At 40.7% G+C, this 18,596-nt stretch overlaps 2 protein-coding genes across 4 annotated transcripts in view; one reads left to right on the forward strand and one right to left on the reverse strand.

Moving 5' to 3' along the window:
* Positions 1-66: 66 nt before the first annotated feature.
* Positions 67-2,788, reverse strand: si:dkey-1k23.3 (heat shock protein 67B1). Its single transcript, XM_051423900.1, has 4 exons — positions 2,228-2,788; positions 1,789-1,852; positions 1,452-1,572; positions 67-766 (listed from the first exon to the last, which is right to left on the reverse strand). Exons 1-4 carry the CDS (start codon positions 2,595-2,597, stop codon positions 242-244), a joined length of 1,080 nt encoding a protein of 359 aa, XP_051279860.1. The 5' UTR covers positions 2,598-2,788; the 3' UTR covers positions 67-241.
* Positions 2,789-6,122: 3,334 nt separating this feature from the next.
* LOC127376706 (coiled-coil domain-containing protein 60-like) overlaps positions 6,123-18,596 on the forward strand; it is a 38,631-nt gene continuing 26,157 nt past the window's right edge. For 2 of the 3 annotated variants that reach the window (XM_051423892.1, XM_051423891.1), the window contains exons 1-5: positions 6,123-6,494; positions 10,663-10,740; positions 11,096-11,172; positions 17,519-17,689; positions 18,431-18,565. In XM_051423892.1, the coding sequence (XP_051279852.1) occupies positions 6,255-6,494; positions 10,663-10,740; positions 11,096-11,172; positions 17,519-17,689; positions 18,431-18,565 (701 nt within the window). In that variant the 5' untranslated portion in view covers positions 6,123-6,254. The remainder of the gene's footprint in view (positions 6,495-10,662; positions 10,741-11,095; positions 11,173-17,518; positions 17,690-18,430; positions 18,566-18,596) is intronic. The other variant, XM_051423893.1, reaches the window with a different exon arrangement.

Genomic DNA, 18,596 nt, shown 5'->3' on the forward strand with positions numbered 1-18,596 from the left:
CATCGTCGACAATTCGTCCTAAGATTGAGAGGAAGTCAAAGCATGTAGAAATAATAACACACAATATTTAACGTTTTCACATGCTATTGCTTTATTGGAGCTCCAAAGACAGCAGGGTTATATGGCTATTGTATCTACTGACTTAAATCATCTATAAAACTGGTGCAAGGCAAGCTATGAAGGTTGTTTGAGTATTTGGTCAATATGTAGTGTGTGCAACATTTAGGCAACATTTGTGTTTCTACTCAGTGTGTTCTTGTTTTATGTCGGGATCCTCCAGCTCCTGGCTTGGGACCTCACTCGGTGGACTCTTGCCCAGCTCCGGCTCCTCGGGTTGGGTGATCGCCTCAGCAGCCTCCCCTGAGCCTGCCATTACCTGGATCTCTCCATCCACGGCTGGTTCTTTGTGTTCCGGCTGTTTGGACACGTCTGTGTCTGAGCTTTCTTGGCTTTCCAGGGTTTCTTGGTGCTTAGAAGAATCTTGAAGACTCTCTGTGCCTTCGCCATCTGCAAGCACTGAAGGGTGGGACTCTCCAGCTGGCTTTTCATGAGTCTCCTCCTCCTGTTCCCTCCTCTCTTCATGCTGTTGTAGCCCAGCTGTGGCGCTGCCAGGGTGGGCCTGATCATCATGGACTTCTAGTGGAGACCCTTCCCCTTTATCCTCTGCAGACGGGAAGTCTGGGTCCTCAGTTGCTCTACTGCTATCTGGCTCTGTATCAAGTGCTTCTTCTTTCTCCTCTTTCTCTCCAGCCACCTCCATCTCCACCTGCATTTGTGCATATGTCGAAGATGTGAGCAGTGAAATGAAATGAATGGTTATGATTAAAGGTTGACTAGCTCCACTTTCATACTCCACCTCAATACTGAATTTGTATGCCGGTCCTTTCATAAGTGGAAACTCAAAAGAGATATCGAGTTGGATGCAATCAGCAGATATTGTTCAGAACTTTAGGAACTCTAAAGGAATGGTTTGACATTTGGCAAATGGGCTTTTTTGGTGAGTGTTTGATAAGATAGATAACACTCTCATGTCTGTCTGGAAATGCTGTGTAAGGCTAAAACCAGCAGCTGGTTATCTAAGCTTAGCATAAAGACTGGAAACAAGGGGAAACAGCTAGACTGGCTCTGTCCAAAGATAACAAAAATCACCTCTAAAGCGCACTAATCAACACGTTATATCTTGTATGTTTTATCAAAATGTATGGATTAATGAGATATAGTGTGTTAATATGTGAGCTTTAGAGGTACTGGGAACCAGGATAGCTATTTCCCCTTGTTTCCAGTCTTTATGCTAAGCTAAGTTTACCAGCTCCTGGCTGTAGACTTAACATTTACCAGACACGTATGTAAGTGATATCAATCTTATCTAACTGCAAGAAAGCAAATAAGCATATCTGCCAAAATGTCAAACTATTCATTTAAATGTAAACAAGCTTCCCAGATGTGATCACCTTTATGGGAATGATTATGGCAGCAGGAACAGAGGTTTCTGGAACCGGAGCTTCGACAGTCAGGATACCATCAACAGAAAGTGTGGATTCAATTTTGGTGGCATCAATCTCAGCTGGGAGCCTGAAAACGACAGGATGGTGTTTACAATGTCTCCACATATAAAGTGTCAGTGTTTTCTAATACTGAAACTGATAATACATAATATCTAACTTTTCAGCTCAGTGAGCATTTAAGAGATTGGATACTGTGAAAAACAGACCATCAGTGTTGCACTCTTGGCTGCTGAGAGATGTTTAGAATAGCTTAAACTGTAATATTAGTGTTTACTTTGCATACCTGTATTTCCTTGTAAAACATCTGGCAATAAATCCATGCTCGTCTGGCCTCTCCTCGTGTTTCCCTGGGGATGGATTACCGTTTATGGGGAGGAATGTGAGGACACACAGAGGAATCAAGCAACGCAGAGAAACCACTCAACACAGAAATTAATTTCTGTCACAGAGCTGTGATTTTCCCCGAGCACATTATTTAAGCTGCTTTCTAATTTTGTTACATTCAGTTTCCTTTCGGTCCTTGTTTTATTTTAGGGGGTTTATTCTGTGAACTGTGAGAGAAGTCTATTTAGATAACTCTTTGAGATAATAATATTAGATAGAAAAGATTATTAATACTTAGGAGTAGAAACTATCCTGTGTGTAAAAAGTAATTAGCAATCTCACTAAAGTGAACTTTTAGAGATGTTTAATTAACAGAACTGTAAACCAGTGTGCTGTACCTCCGACCTCCAGGAATCCGTCTCTGACATGGAGAGAAATCTCTGAGGGGGAGAAGTGAGCCACGTCCAGGCTGACTCTCCACTTGTAGTGCTCCCTACTAATCTTCTGGCCAGGTTGATGCATCGACCCAGAGATGTAGGGCACAAACAGCGGAGCGGGTATGTACCCTGGCCAGGAGCAGGCTGCCAAACTCCTCTGGAGCCGGTCCACATCCATCCACCGAGGGTCCCACGTCTCCAGGAAAGGAGGCAGGCCAACATCCTGATTGAAAAGCCGGCTGGACTGCCACCATTTTCTCAGGGGGTACCAGGGGACACCCCTTTCATACTCAACACCACATGACAGCTCTGTTTTGGCCTGCTCGCTCATATTTCAAGAAATAAAACGACAAAGAAAAAACGACGAAAAATGGCCACCCTCTGTTTTGATGACAGTCAGCAAGTAACTTCTGGACTCTCGGGGTTGACCGACTGAAATTTCAGCAATTAAAATCTCCTTAATGAGTGTGGGAATAAAATAAAGATTTGCCAAAGCTAAGGGTGGTGAGACAGAGAAATCTCTGAGGGGCTTTATATAGTGCTCCTGTCTGTTTTAGCACTTATTAAGCACTCATGCCGATCCCATGAGAAGGGTGTGTGGGCATGGGGTGATGGGTGTGGAAGGGAGGCTGTTACCTCTTGCTGGCCTGAAGAAGGCGGCAGACTAATTAGTTGTATTTATAACTTTTAAGGGCACGATGGCAAATAGCGAGCAGTTGGTCGAGGCTAGTTTGTGTTTGAACTGTTGCATCTGTTGCCTGAAGACCTGTTCTTCTCACATCCCAGTGAACTCTATTCTGCCAGTGGTGACTGGGCGGCTCAGTCTTGTCATGAGCCAGTGATACTGTCTCTTCCCCCTGTGTTTCACTCCTCAAAGGCCACACAGTGGCAGTGGTTTGTCTGGAGCATGAAATACCTCTAGAGGCTGAGAAGGACACAAAATGCTTTTTCTGTCTGTGTGTGTGTGTGTGTGTGTGTGTGTGTGTGTGTGTGTGTGTGTGTGTGTGTGTGTGTGTGTGTGTGTGTGTGTGTTATCTGAAACATTTCAGTGGCATGTGTGTGTACTGAGTATACAAAACTCACTTCCACTTCATTTTTCTTTCGCTTTGCAGTTTCAACAGGATTATTATTGTTCCCTCTTTTATCAAGTGTGACAGACTTGTCAGTGTTTCATTTTTAAAACTGTATGCCCTGAGATCTTGGCATACTGTCCACTGGAGCACAAAACAGATTGAACAGATGTTTCTGACACTTTGTGTGATGCCTCACCCGCCGTTTCTGTCTGTAGGATATGCTGTGAGAGGTTAAACTGGGATTCTCTGCTACTTCTTGAGTTGCCTGAAAAATTGGTTCCTCTGTTTCAACCATCAATAGAAACTTCCATCCTGTTCACATCAAAGACGCGTATGCCCACAGTGCACCAAGATGTTCATGCTATTCTTCAAAAGTAGTCTGGAAGGTAGAAATAAAAATTGGCAAAACAATGGGTATGAAAGATGAAAACTCTCAAATGTGAGTTTTACCCATCTCCACACTTAATGGTTATATGTACTAATGCACCAGCCTCCTAGACCATAACAATTGGTGCTAGGGCCAACTCCATGACTCCATAGACAAAACCAGTCATTTTACCCAGATGACAATCGTAAACACACATAAAAATTAAACAAAATAAAGCTTACCAAAAACATCTGTATTGGTCTTTCCAAATCACCAGCACTGCTTTGGTTGGTTGGGTTGTTTAACAAGAAACAGCTGTAATATTGTTATTGCTTGCAACCAGACTCCATAGACAAAAACTGTTATTTTACCATGCATATCATCGTAACACTGTAACTTCATTCAAAGTGGACAGAAACAAAATAAAACTCACCAAAACCATCTCTGTGGGTCACCCTGGTAGCTCACTTGGAAGAGCATGCGCCCCCCATGCGCAGAGTCCCGCTGCAGCATTCGGTTCTAGTCTGTGGCCCTTTGCTGCATGTTATCCCTTCTCTCTCGCGCGCTCTCTACCCACTTTCCTGTCACTCTCCGGCTGCTATTAGCTAAAATTATCACACACACACAAAAAAACCTGGTTTGGTCGAAATAAGTCCTTAATTCACCAATGCAGATGAGAAAAACAGCAATTTCAGTTGCTTTTGTACATGGACTCACATGCACTCACATCCACATGTGGCCAGCCAGGCTTTGTTATCACAGAGAGTCTGGGCAGCAACACACAGACAGAAACAAAACAAAACAAAACAGACAGAGAAAAACTTTAAATAAAGTTATGTAAATCTTTCACAGTTAGTTTTTAATCAAAGAATGACCAGATGTTTTAAAAAGTTTAAACTTTACCTAGAAATGATACCCCAACACATAATGTTTTTATCACCATTCACCACAGTTTTCAGTAAACAAGGAGCTCTTGATTTAAGCAGAGCTCACTTAATATTTCATTTTAAAGTAAATAAAATAACATGGTTGAAGTACCACACTGTATTTTTAGTTCAAATTTTCACCCTTCTTTTTTTGTTACCTTATTTTCTCTCATCTCAGCTTGTCTATGTATGTGTGGGCTTGCTGCTGTGAGCTGCAACTTTTAAACACTTGCTAGCCCTGCAGCTGATTTCCCTGATTTGTTCCTCTTCTCTGCTTGTTAATTAGTGGCAGAAGGTTGAGTCAATCCAGCTCAACAGAGTAAACTAATTGTGTCTGTCTATCCTGTTTCCCAACACTTTCTCTTTGTCTGTGTAGTAAATCATTAGTATATAGTATCATTGGTCACAAGGTGATTAGAGTGTAATTTTCACAATTAGTAGGTCACGAGTTTTCCAGGTTTATCTCAGTTTTGCATGGACTGAAATTACACTGAAGATATGTAGCGTAAAAAGGTAGATTAATGGACCGACAGGAAATGATTATTGATTATGCAACATTATCTTGATTTATTGATTGATTAGAACTGAGTTCATGAAGTCTTACACACAGCCAACTATCACAAAAGCTTTGGCTCACTTCAGCTAACATCAATAAAGTCACAATATTGTGTGATTCATAACATCTATAATTTCAGTGGTGATTGATATAAACCTCACACAGTTAATGTAGTCCAGCAAGGGATTTACTGCTCATGTCTCAGTGAGAATAAGACAACAATTAGGGAACAATTGGCTTTTTTCATGGCCAAGATTTTGAAATGCCAGAACAGCTAAAAGCACAGTCATTGACTAAACATTTAATAATTTTTTTGTATTGATAATTACCCATTGTCAATGCAAAAGCCTCAAACATGGGTGGTAGCTGAGGCCCGTTGCCTTATAGTGCCCTACCAGGGCAAAATACAGTCACTGCGTGATTGGTGAAAATGTAGGTAAGGTTTGAATTTCACATTTTGACATTTTGACTAGCTTAATTTAGAAGAGCTCTAGCTGCCATATAGGCTTTTGACTGATGGAATGAATGTGATTTGGTGTGGTTAAGGTATCTTTAAATCAAATACTGTAATTAAATGTATTGAATTGTAAATTAATTTAAAACTAAAATGGATCATTGTGAAATGACCATATAAATAGGCAGTGGTCTGTCACATCAACATATCAGGATACTAATCACACTGTCATCCACCTGTTTAATCCCTCAATGTATAAATCTCAATCTGTATTTAATTGGCTCTCGACTAGCAACCACGAATTTTGATGTGTTATAAACTAGACAAGTAAGGACCTCAAATGTTGACAGCTTAATAGACATTTAGCTGATCTGGGGATTCACACTGCACTCAAAGGTCTGAGTGTCCACATACTTCTGGCCAAGGAGTGAAACTTTTACGTCCTTGTTTGCTTGAGGCCGTTACCATGGGCAACGGAGGTCGCAGGTTAAGGACGCGTGGAGCCTACGTTTGGCGTCTTTGTAGAAATGTTTTTACACTATAACTTATTAACTCGGTTTATTCGCTCCAGCGATATGAACTTTAGTGTCCTTCATAATTCACAAATCCACCATGACTAGTAGAAATAGTAGGCTGAATCCGCGTATTTCGGGTAGAGTAAAGCCTGCCTTGGTCCGTGAACAGGAAGTTAGTGCGCGGAGCACGGACTCCCGGGAGAATCATGACCGCCGAACGCTGCAGCTGAGCCGGCAGGGTCGCCTGGAAGCGCCGCGGAGACCGAGTGGATCACTAAGCCGGCTCTCACATCCTGAAAGCAGACCAGAGAATATGGGACAACAACGCATGGGAACGGTATTGCATTTATTAGCCTAAATAAACTGCACGAGTTCATTCAAATTCAGAGAATACAACACAGTTTGTTTGTCTTTGTGTATATAAAGAATGAGTGACTTCATATCTTCTCTCAGATGACTTTCTCTGCCACATCATCACCAAATCATTTTGATGTCTTGAATCAGGATTAACTTCAAAAAACGCAGGCAGTTTATTCATCTCACCCAAAATGAAAAAAGGCTGTTTCTCTCTCTCTCTCTCTCTCTCTCTCTCTCTCTCTCTCTCTCTCTCTCTCTCCTATCTTTTTTTCCCGGATTGCTGATTCATCTCATCCCATCTGGCAGCTGCTAAAGATCAGAAAGTCTTCATGGTCCCTCCTGCTTTTTCTCCCTTGAACTACGAATGCCCTTCTCAAGTGATATTTTCATATCTTTCTATGTATGTGTGTATGATCCCTTTCATTTCATGGCAGGGATTCTATCTCTCGCATTCATCAGTAACCCCAGCTGCCCCCCTGGGCTACACAGAGCAGTCCCATCCAAGACCAGCCGCTTCATCTACTTTGAATGGACACTGACCCTCCTCTTTGCTCAAGCACATCAAGTGTGTTGCAAATCAAATTTTCTAGCCTAGAGAAAAACAGATTTCGGACTTGCAGTCAAAGGATGGGAAACACACCCATGACCCAGTTTCTTTTAACCGTCCTCAGTGCGATTTGAGTTGGAGAGGATCTTCATAGATAGTTTTGAAGGCCCGTGGGTTCGGCAGAGTCAGTTTTCCTAATCAGCAGCACAGATGCTGTGTCTGATCCCCCCAAGCCTGTTCCCACTAACAAATGCATTTGAAGTAAGACGTCGCCATTTGTAAGGTGATTACAGTCACCTACGCTCAGGGTAGGGCAAATCACAAGGCTTCAAACAGCCCGCCATGAATCCACGGGATATTAGCAGCTAATGCATCAAGGGGGATGAAGTGTCAAATGGCTGGTTTGTCCCTGTGGACACTACATTCATCATACTTATTGTGAGGCTTGCTGAGTCGCTGAGGCAGGCTGGCAGAGAGACGTGGTACGCATCAAAACTGACACATCAAAATGGAGTTGCTTATCTATGGAAATATATTTTCGGAAAGCCGTTTTACAAGTTATTGCAGCCAGCAATGAGTCAGAAAAAATGTGGAGTGATGCTTGAACCTCAATCTAACATAAAACAATGCTATTGGTTAAAAAAAAAATCATTCGCTGAATTGGTTTAGCCATGCCTGTTGCCAATCCATTGTCTCTATGACTACAGTGAACAAGAATATTCCTGTATACACTGTAAATCACTGAGGAGGGAAAATAAGGCAATCTCATCTTCGGCAGTTTCCTGCTCTATGTTATTGCATTTGCAATGCTTTTGATTCAGCTCTCTGTGGTGCTGTTAAGACAAATGCAATACTTACAACATTGTTTGGTGTATGTGTGTTACTCCTGGGTATTGATGGAAATACACAGGCTAAGGGCACTTCACAGACCATTTGTAAAATAAGTTTTTCTGTCACATGTATGTACTGGAGCATGTACTCTGTGTGCGTCCATGTGTGCACATACAGTATTCATACGCTGAGGTCTCTATTTTCTGTGTCCACTGAAGTAGCAGAAAGGCAACAGTATCCCGGCTTGACTTGAAAGAGATTTGCAGCAAATGAGCTCATCCATCAGCTGAAGCGTGTGGGGACAAGGGGATGATGAGGAGAAGGAGGGTGAGGAGGAAGATGAAGAGAGACGATAGGGCGGAGCAGGGGCAGAGCAGAGGCAGGACTGCTCAGAGAGAAGCCTCACAGTGAAATATGACGGCCGTAGCATTTCCATGCTCTCCAGCACGTTCTCTTGTCCTTTGGATGTTGCAGCTTGAAGACTTGAGCTCAGCTTGGTCCTTTCCCAGTTTATCTGTAGCTTTGCCATAATTTTAAAAAAGTCATGACATTTAGGGGCAGTAGCATTTTTAACTGCATTAACCATCAGTAATTCCAGTAATTCAGCATGTACACTCTGGAACGTTTTCTTTAAACCTTTAACATACGACTTTCCCCCCTTTTCTCCAGCTTTAAGGTTGGAGAAATTATGCTGTCTGACAGTGTCATATATGTCTTGTATCAATTGGTTCCAACTTTTCATTGAAGATATATCATGTTTACACTGAGTGACTTATTCAGATCTATTATTCTAGATGTCCTGTGCATCATTTCAGGCACATTTTCCCCAAAATTCAGCAATATTTGGTGTCTGGAAAATTGGGATCTCCCAGAGGATTTCAGATAAAGTTATATGAATTTAAACCGCATTTAGCTGCACAGCATGACTTTGTACCAGTTGACCTACCGGAGGGTAAATGCAGTTTAACAGGTTTTTTCGCATCGCTACAAAGGCATTAGAACCAGTAATCCAAGTTGTGAATGCTATTGGTCAGCAACAATTCAGATATTTGGTTTCTGGAACTGAAAAGGGACTCCTGTGTGGAAGCCTGAACAAAATGAAGACGGATTGGGAGCAGTAGATTATCTTTGGCTTTGTTTTTAGTCATTCATCTGTGGTCAGAGTTTGAATGCATTGTGGCTTGATTATCAGGAGAGAAGAATAGACATTACAAATTTTAAAGTTGAAATCGCATTCATAGTAATGGTACAGTAAGTGTTACAAAGACAGAAGCATTTTATTTAACTTGCGAACATGTTTGATACTCTAGTAGAACTACTCAACTTGCAGATTAAAGGACACTTCAGAGTAATTTGTTTTCAAAAAACAAGATGGAGATCAGTTCTACTCTCACTCCCATAGTTACTGTTAGTACCTGTCAAACTTTCCAGTCGCGCTCGGCACATAAGTAGTTTGCAGCGGTAACGATAGCATTTTAATGGCCCAGTGTGGAGGATTTGGTGGCATTTAGCGGTGTAGTTGGAGATTGCGTCTCCCTCTCTTCACCTTCCCCTTCATAGTGAGGAGAAACTATGGTGGCTGCGAAATGCCCCTATCTAGAGTAGTGTTCGGTTTGTCTGTTCTGGGCTACTGTAGAAAAACATGGTGGTTCAACATAGTGGACTCTGTAGATTGTCTGTAGATATATACAGCTCATTCTAAGTTAACGAGAACATTCCTATATTCAGGTGATTACACACCAATGAAAACATAGCATATTATATTCCATTTCTGCCGACAGAGCCTCCTAAATGTTACACACTGGACCTTTAACATTATAAATTCTTAGAAATTTTTGAAGCAATTGTTTCTTCACTATGCACAGAGGTATGCAACAGGATACTCCTTCCTAGTAAGCAACTTTTTTTGTAATGACAAAATCAACGTTTGTAATGACAATTGTTGTTCGGCTTTAGCTAGCTACCTAATTGAGGTAACACTACAGTACTTCCATAAGTTGGTTGGAAATTTCTTTTTCAGCTGACTTTTTATTATAAAAAAACTCTTTCTTCTAAAAGGAGTCTTAAATATACACAGACATTATATTTTGATAAAAGACAGGCTAAAGCTGCATGCCAACATTAACGATTCACGTAGCAGACATGGAAATTTAGAAATGTTATAATATTCTGAAAATTATTTATAGTAATATTACAGATGTTTAAACAGTATACTGTTGTTGTATTGTGGTTTGTCCTAAATGTAGGGGGATAAGGATAAGAAATGGTAAAATACGTTAAAAGTCTTTTAGGATGAGGACTAACTGATGTGTAAGAAAACAGTGGACTAGCTTTGAACTGAGCTTTAACAGAATCTGTAACCCCACAAACTAACGTAACCTAGTTAGTTGATCATGTGTTTCTTGATCTTAGAAGTAAAGCTGAGTTACTACTTTTGATAGCAATTGCAGTTAGATGAGATTAACACACTGTAATCTATTTCTTACATTTTTGCGGAAAATAGGTGGGAAAAAAGACAGAACCCTCCCTGTTTAAAGGCCAAGTAACACTCATAGTAGTACACTGCCTAAGCATGCTGATAAATACAGAACTGTGTCCCTATGTCCTTAACTAGCTGAGACTATGTTGGAAATAAGTGTTTAACACTGTAACATGTTATTCTTCAGATTTAATAATTTTTTTTAAACAAATCAAGATTTTAGAAAAATCCTCCTGAATATGAAGTCCACGCTAATTGTCCTTTGCCTCCTCTCTGATGATCTATTCATAGGCGACTACAGATGACCCACCAAAGATAGTGGACCAGCCCATTAACAGCTACCCTCCAGATTCCACAGGAGGAAGCAAGGTGTGACTGTTAATCGTTAAGCCCACATTTATAGTCCTCTGACACCCTGTTATCTAATTTATACTGTAGAAAACATCAGTTTATCTTGCATAAGGAGGTTTTTTTACTCAATGCAGTTAATTATGTTGAGATTAATTGCCTGATTATCTGTCATTTCCATAATCGATGTCATATTAGAGACACAATTTTTACTCTTGGCCTGCTGCCCAATTTGCCTCTGCAGAGGTCACAGGGGGATGCGACAGAGTCTTTCATGGATGAAGAGGTGCTCTGAGCTACAGAGCAATTCAGAAGACAAAAAGATAATAGCTGCTTGGCCTTTTTTATGTCTTTGTTTTTATGCACTTTTTTTCAGAGTTTGCCAGTTTCTCGTACCCAGGCTGGAAAAAGAGCTGATATTGTTTCCCTGAGGAAGCATCTGGGCCACGCCAGGTGAGAATTACATCTGTGGGTGTTTAGCAAATATGGAAAGCATGAATCTCTTCTGTTGTTATAAGTATGTTGTGTTGAACTGCTGTTTCCCCTGAAACAGACACCTATGCATGGAAAAAGTCACGTTTAACAATAAAATGGCTCATAAAAAGGTAAAACTGCAACTGTGTGCTCACTGCAGGTATGCTCAGCTTTCAGTGTTTCTGTATCCTGCAGGCAGTGGAGTCCTGGCACTCAAAAAGCTGTGGCATTTGGTCCTGTGTGTGTGTGTGCAACCCCCTAACCCCACCACAGGGTGTAGAGACAACATCCTCTGGGGGCAGCCAAGGGTACTTCCAACCGGCTGACATTTCTGACAGCCTCTGATAGAGCCCAGAGTGTTGAATTATTCATACAGGTGTTATGGGGAAAGGTTGCCATTTTCACAGGAGAAACTAACCCCCAGATGAATTGTGGCTGTTTACCCCTGCAAGTGAATACAGTAGTAATGATTTGGGGCTGTGATGCCTTTTAGGCCAAATGGCAGCCCATTTTCTGTCAGCTCACATGTTGACTGCTCATAAGTCTCACTGCTTCTCTGGCCAGTGCAAACCTCTTAGACTTAATCAACTTGGTTTTGTTTTTCAGCTTGGGCAGTTAGGTGTAAACATCTGACACTTAGTGGTCTGTTTTTCAGCACTGCCATATGTCATAATGGACGTCTTAATGGAAATATAAAGCATTGGGTTATTACCATTTTCTTCTCTCACACAGATATCACTTATCTCTATAGGTGTCTAGCCATGCTGATAGTTTTGGTTTTATTCACCTTGATGTAGTGATATCTGCTGTTGAGATTTCCACCCTGGTACAGTGGAAGTGAGTGGAATTTCATTGTATTTTCTCGTGACAGACAAAAAGGATGTTTTTTCTCAAACAATGTCCTTGTTATTGCAGATAATCTTCTTCATTAAAGGAATAGTTTGGCATTTTGGGCAATATGCTTCTTTTCTTTTCTTGCTGAGAGTGAGATGCGAAGATTGATACCACTCTAATGCCTGCCCATTCAGTATTAAGCTAGCTTAGCATAAATACAGGAAGCAGCCAAGAAATTGTTAAAGCAAGTAACTCCCTGTAAAACCACAACTTATCCTTTTTACATTTCTGTTTGTGTACATATTAAACAAGGAACATTTCTGCAAAAATGCAACCTAGCTGGTAGTCACGGCCCACATGTGTCCAACTGATGTAGTTTTACAATCATCCACTGTTGTAAAGTTAGACAACAAACCATTATTTCACAAACAGATCAAGTCCACTGAATTTCTTAGCTACTAATGATAATGATACTAATTAAGGTTCCATTCCATTTAGTGTTGCAGAGCCTTTCAAGTGAGCCATCATTTATAATAGCAGCACCCTGACTGAATGAAACAGAACCTTAATTAGTATCATTGGTAACAATTGTGTTTACCCTACTATTTCATATCCAAAAGGCTGCTGTGAAAAAGGGCTATTAGGCTTTGGTGGTAGGTAGCTTAGGAGAAGGTAAGGCTAGCTGTTTCCCGCTTCCAGGTTTTATGCTAAGCTACAGTAATTGCATCGATCTCTCAACAAGAAAGCAAAAAAGTGTGTTTTAAAATGTTAATTTATTCCTTCAAAGTGTTTTATAACTGGGACATTGTTTTGGTAAAACACATTGCTGTTGAGTTTTTCATGTGTATTTTTTCCCATGTTTTGGCAGGCAGTCACACTTAATTGCAGTATTATTAAGTACATGCTGCTCAGTTATTTATCAATTCCCATTTACTTCCATTGCATTGGGGGTAGATATTCGCCTCTAACATCTATCCGTATGATTTGGGTTAACTGACCCATAATGCATCACTTTGCTCCACTAAATTAATCAGAGGTGTGCCGTTGGGTCTAGCATTGGTTTTCTTTTAGGAAAGATCTCTATTCTCGGATACAAGCCAAAAATATAAGAAAAATGCAATGATAATATTACATAATGTCAAATAATGTATTTCAAATGGCTCTAATCCTCTGTAGGATAGGGATTTGTCACATAATTTTGTTCATCTCAAAAACACAGACACAGCTGTAATAATTGTCTCTTTTTCTTCTGTTTAAAGATGAGATGGAAATTAGGACACAAATTTAAAGATATTTACTTTAATTTTATTGGTTCCTGCACCACAACAGTTATGTTATTTACGCCATGTGTACATAAGATAGATTTTGTTTTTGCATCTTTGCACTGACTTTATGGGTTTTACCATTCCTTTTATATCCAGAGCATGCACTGCTGTCACAATACAGAGGCAACTTGTGATGCTCCAAGAAATTATCTGGTGTGTAGATTCCTTGAAAGTTCAGTTAGTTTTCATGTTTCCTTCTTTTACCTTCATGTTTTGTCTCAGTAGACACCACAAAGCCCAATCAGTGTTTTGGCTCTCACCCTCGCCTCTGGTACTCTGTCATTTATGACTGCGGCAGCTTGTGTTGTCGCAGTCTGCGATTTGTCTCTGGCGATGTTGACATGAAACATCCCATGCTGTCTTGTCAACACTACTGCAAGTCCTGTTTCTCTTCACGTTGTAGCTGACAGATAATACTTCCCATGTAATATTCTTCTGCTAGATTTATAATTAGGACTTGATTATGAAAAGTGTTTGAACTCCTTTACGTCATGTTGCAGTGCCTTGTGTGTGATACCCTACAAACATGCTTAAGGCTTTAATCAGAACTTGCACATTAAAAATTCACATACAGGAATGTATGATGATGTGAGAGTAGAGCCGATGAGTAGATTCAAAATAGATATCTTAGTTGGTGTAATCACTGCAAAGATTCCTCACCTACCACAAACCTTATCCCTTTTTGTTGCCTGGCAACAAGCTGCCACCCAAGGGCTCCAATGATTTGATCTGTTAAAAACTGTCCCCCTCCACCACTACCCTCCCCCATGCACAAATGTCTAAATTTTTCACATTGCAATCAATTTTTAACCACCTATCAAGTCCTCCTTCCAAGCATTGTCAACTTTAATGAGCTTTTCAAGCCAGCCTGTGATGTGTGGTCATGATTCACTCTCACAAAGAAGAATAACTTGTTGTTGACTGGAAGGACAGACGGTGGTGATGAGAAAAGGCATAATGGGGTTTCACTTCAGAGCTTCTTGGCATTCAAACACAAAAGTTGCATTGTGTGTTTGTGTATTGATGATACATTGCTTTTTCTCAATGCCTTTTATTTTCTTGTCACACCAAATACTGCAGCCTGTCATTGACTCGGCAGCTTTCTTCTGTCTGCTTCTTTCTCTCTCTTCTCCCCCTTTTCCTTTCAGCATATTATTGTTCAGCTTTCATGTTACACTCTGGCACAACTGGTGCTGTTGTCACAAACATTTGTACATGTGGTGCATCAAACACAAGCAGAAAGACACCCACTTGCCTGCCAGTTATTAGATATTAATCAATTTTAAAAAACATTAGCTGAACTAAAGTGAAACAGTCACTTTAGCACAAAGAGCTAACGAAATTAGTCACGTCTGAGGCAAGGTCACTGTGCCACCTCCCACACTCTTGGCAGCCGGCAGCTACTCCAGGGAAAAACTTTTTGCACATTTGAAGCTACGAGTCATTAGCGATGCTGATAGAAACGCACTTTAATTAAGACTGCCGCATTTTGGACTTAGATGTCACATCTGAAGATTAATAAGTAATATCAGGGGTGTGGTGGTATGCAAATAGAACAGACATGCCTCTGAGCTAAACTGGTGCACTCGTTGTATCACCGAACAGAGCCAAATTAGCATGCTGGAACACAAGTGCTCGGTGCCCCCCTCCTAGGCTGAAGTGCTTGGCTCCACTTGTGGGCGAAATATTACCAGCCAGCTGCTCGCTAGATAACAAATAAGAACTGGAGCAGCAGAGGGTTGGAACATATGCAGGCGTTTGTGGTTTCAGCCTTGCAAAAAACAAAATCTGGTCTGCCTGGAGAGGAAACGTCACAAGAATATTATGAGGTCACTGGTCACTTCTTCTTGTTGGTTTCTTTTCATGTTTATAATCAGGAAATTGAAGCTGCTTCTTGTTAAATGCACTGTAAGTTACTCTTTACAACTAGGTTAGCCAAATTATGTCTAAAAAACTAAATTAATGTGTTTCCCTCCTTATAAAACATTGGAAAATACTTTCAGCATGTTAGAACCTGAATCATTTGCATCACGGTTTTATCAAAATAACTGTATAAAATTTTCCAAGAAGTTACCCCATTCATACCAAAGTAAGTTGTTCACTTGGCACGTACTCTGCAAACGTTTTTGAGGTTTGCTCAGGTTTCTGCATTTTTGGGCTCACAGAGCATGAGCACTAGAGTGTTTCTCCAGCTGCACTAATTGAAGGCATGCACATCAGAAATGTGTTCACGTTGTGCAACCCACTGTACGTGCACATTAGTGTTTTACTCCCACTGGGCCCACCTGCATGTTCCCCCACAGTCCACAAACTTTACACTGAGATGATGTCACGTTTTTCTAGGCTCTCGTTTTACAAATAGAAAATCTTCATGGATGAAAAATTCATAATACAAAGAGTAATAATTCACCTGTCTGCAGTTGGAGCTGTTAGAATTGGGGAAAATGCTTTTCGGGCCACATGGATATTTTTTCCGTTGCATTACAATGAGTGGCCCTGAGAAAAAATTGGTGGCAAAGTTGAATGACAGCGTCCTATCCATCTTTCTTAATATATCCATTGTTTACATCCATTTTTGTTAGCTAGCTGGCTTTTTTAGGGATGCACAATATGGATTTCTTTTTCAGCTGCTAATATATAAATAACTGATAATTACCTGCTTCCCATGGCTGATAATAATTACACACTTGATGGCAAGAAAGGTTAAGATGTACTGAGAAAAGATATTTGATATTCCATTGCTCTGACCTAATTTAACTGACATCACATTTCTCAAACATACTTTGGCTTCCATAGAATGTAAAGGCTGTTGATTCTTTTTTTTAAATTATTATTATTATGGGCCAATAATTTATTAGCTGTAATTTTAATTATCCGGATAATTCATAATAATAAAAAATTCCCATAATCGTACGATAATTGTATCTGCCCTGATAAGTCCCTAGTCTTTTTCATCTCTGCCTTTTGCTGGCATATTACTACATTTCTTGGCTCATTACTGCCACCAACTGTTGATCAGTGGAATTACATGAAACCATTGGCAGGAATGTGTATGATAGCTCCTGTGTGCACAATACATGTGCTATTAGAGCTTAAGAACTCTGGATGGTACCTTTAAATGACTCATACTGTTAGTTTTCTAATGAAATCATTCCCTTGGACAGCAGAATACTGTAGAAGATAACACGATGTCAATATAATCTCAACACATTTTCACTGTATATAAACAATACTGAATTATTGCTCATCCCTAATATACTTTATTCTCTAGGTATAGCCTTTGCTTATCTCAGAGTCACAGTCATATTGAAACTCCTGATGAGTGCTGAACTTCCTCCAACCTGAAAAACATTCATATAAGCTCAACCACAGCCTTTCTTTCATTTTAAAGCACATACAGCCCTGTAATATTTTTCTTTTAAGTCCCAGTCGATTTTAACAACAAAGGATCATACAGCTGACACGGTGTACACCACCTTGATTCTCAATTCCAGCTGACAATAACGAGCTTTGTGGCAGCCTGCACTTTGACCTGCTTTCCTCAGCCTCCTTCACTCACAAGAAGGCAAACTACTTATGTGAAATTATTAAGAAACACTGAGGTTTGTTACCTTGGCCGGTCTCCTGGCAAAGTCACCTCGACAGTTGCTTCTGTGCGTGCGTCTTTTAATTTTCCACCGCAGCATTAATGCAAAGGTAATTACGCGTGCAGTATGAGAAAAACAAGCAAACAGTATTTGAGGAAAGGTTATGGTTGGAAGCTAAACCGCCATAATTAAGTCATTAATCTGGCCAGACGTAACACGTTTCTCCCATAATGCTCTAGTTAGGTGTCATTTGTGCCTGCCTGCTGCTTTGGTGTGCTCTGATTTGGATGATTTACAGTGCACGCAAGTGTGTGTGTATGTGTGCCTGTGTGGTTGTGAGGGATTATTGTAATGACACACGAGCACTTTTGACTGTAACTCATTGGCTTTGATGGTTTTTGTATGTCTCTGGCAAAGACAGGAGATTAATGTGTCAGCTTGACATTTGTGGTTTATGTGCGTTTTGTGTTTTTCTTTTTTGTCATTTGGGTTGTTGAAAGGTAAACATTTATCATTATTAAAGCATCCTGGTGATGCCCCTGTATTTATGACTCCCGCTTGTGCATCTCTGCTTTGCAGGCGTTTGGCATTCGCAATTAAGCGGGGCCAAAGCTACTTCCACCTCCTGCAGAAAGAGGAACGGGAGGAGCAGGAGGTGGAGGAGAGTCAGCAGATGAGGAGGGAGGAGCAGCTGAGAAGAGAGCCACGACCTCCCAGGTTCTCCTCTGACTCAGACAGCGAATCAGAGGGGTGAGGCACCAACTCACATCAGCTCAGTTTCATTTCTTCTTGCAGTGTCTCTCTGGAATGGTTTCAGCTTGGATGTAAGGCATGTGTAGTGTATTTTACTTTAAACCAAAACTAGGATTGGACTTACTTTTTCACAAGAATATTTAAAGCTACACTAATCAATAATCTTATATTATTATCAAGTGCTACACTCATTACATACAGTGTACCACTCTGTTGTTCCCCTCAGTTCTACAGAGAGTTTTGGTTCTACAGCCCAAAACTTTATTGTTTTCGTTCACACTCCCATCAACCCAGCAGCAGAAAGCTGCTATATTTAGCAAAAAGGCTCTGATAAACCCATCCCCTGCACAGCTCCAAACGGCAGACAGACAAAGTTAGCACTAGCTGGTGAACATAGTGGGGAATTTAGCAGAGCCGGATGTTTCCCCTAGGAGTTGCAGAGACCAAAACAGAGCTAAAAGGAGAGTCAATCATATTCCTCAGGGGGCTAACATTCAGAGTGTATGGGAGCCTGTTTATGAATTTCACTGGAGAGTTGTAGAGACACCTGATATATGTACGGTATGTATGAAATATTTGCAGCTTAGTTGGAAATTAGTATTAACATCAGCTTTCAAAACATCCAAATATTGTTAAACCTACATGCATGCTAAAATTGTTAAAATATACAGCAGATGAGCAAAAGCTAATTGAGGTCATTCTTAAGAGCTAACAGCACTGCACCTGTGCTGCATTCAGGTGGCCTGTGCCTGCAGGAACCAGCTGGTCAAATGCGAACGAAGCAAGGCTACGCAGGAGGAAGAGCCAGTCAGCACGACCTTTCACCCCTGTCCATCACTCTCTGACCTCTCCTCTGCTTAGTGAAGCACCGAGGTAAGATTACTACACTGAACAGCCTGCTCCT

This window comes from Dicentrarchus labrax, unplaced genomic scaffold (assembly GCF_905237075.1).
Source record: "Dicentrarchus labrax unplaced genomic scaffold, dlabrax2021, whole genome shotgun sequence".
Taxonomy (NCBI): domain Eukaryota; kingdom Metazoa; phylum Chordata; class Actinopteri; family Moronidae; genus Dicentrarchus; species Dicentrarchus labrax.

Coding starts and splice junctions, on each gene's coding strand:
- si:dkey-1k23.3 (XM_051423900.1), bottom strand. CDS start 2,597: ATGAGCGAGCAGGCCAAAACAGAGCTGTCATGTGGTGTTGAGTATGAA. Junction 1,853..2,227: donor CGGATTCCTGGAGGTCGGAG/GTACAGCACACT, acceptor ATCCATCCCCAG/GGAAACACGAGGAGAGGCCA. Junction 1,573..1,788: donor TGTTTTACAAGGAAATACAG/GTATGCAAAGTA, acceptor TGTCGTTTTCAG/GCTCCCAGCTGAGATTGATG.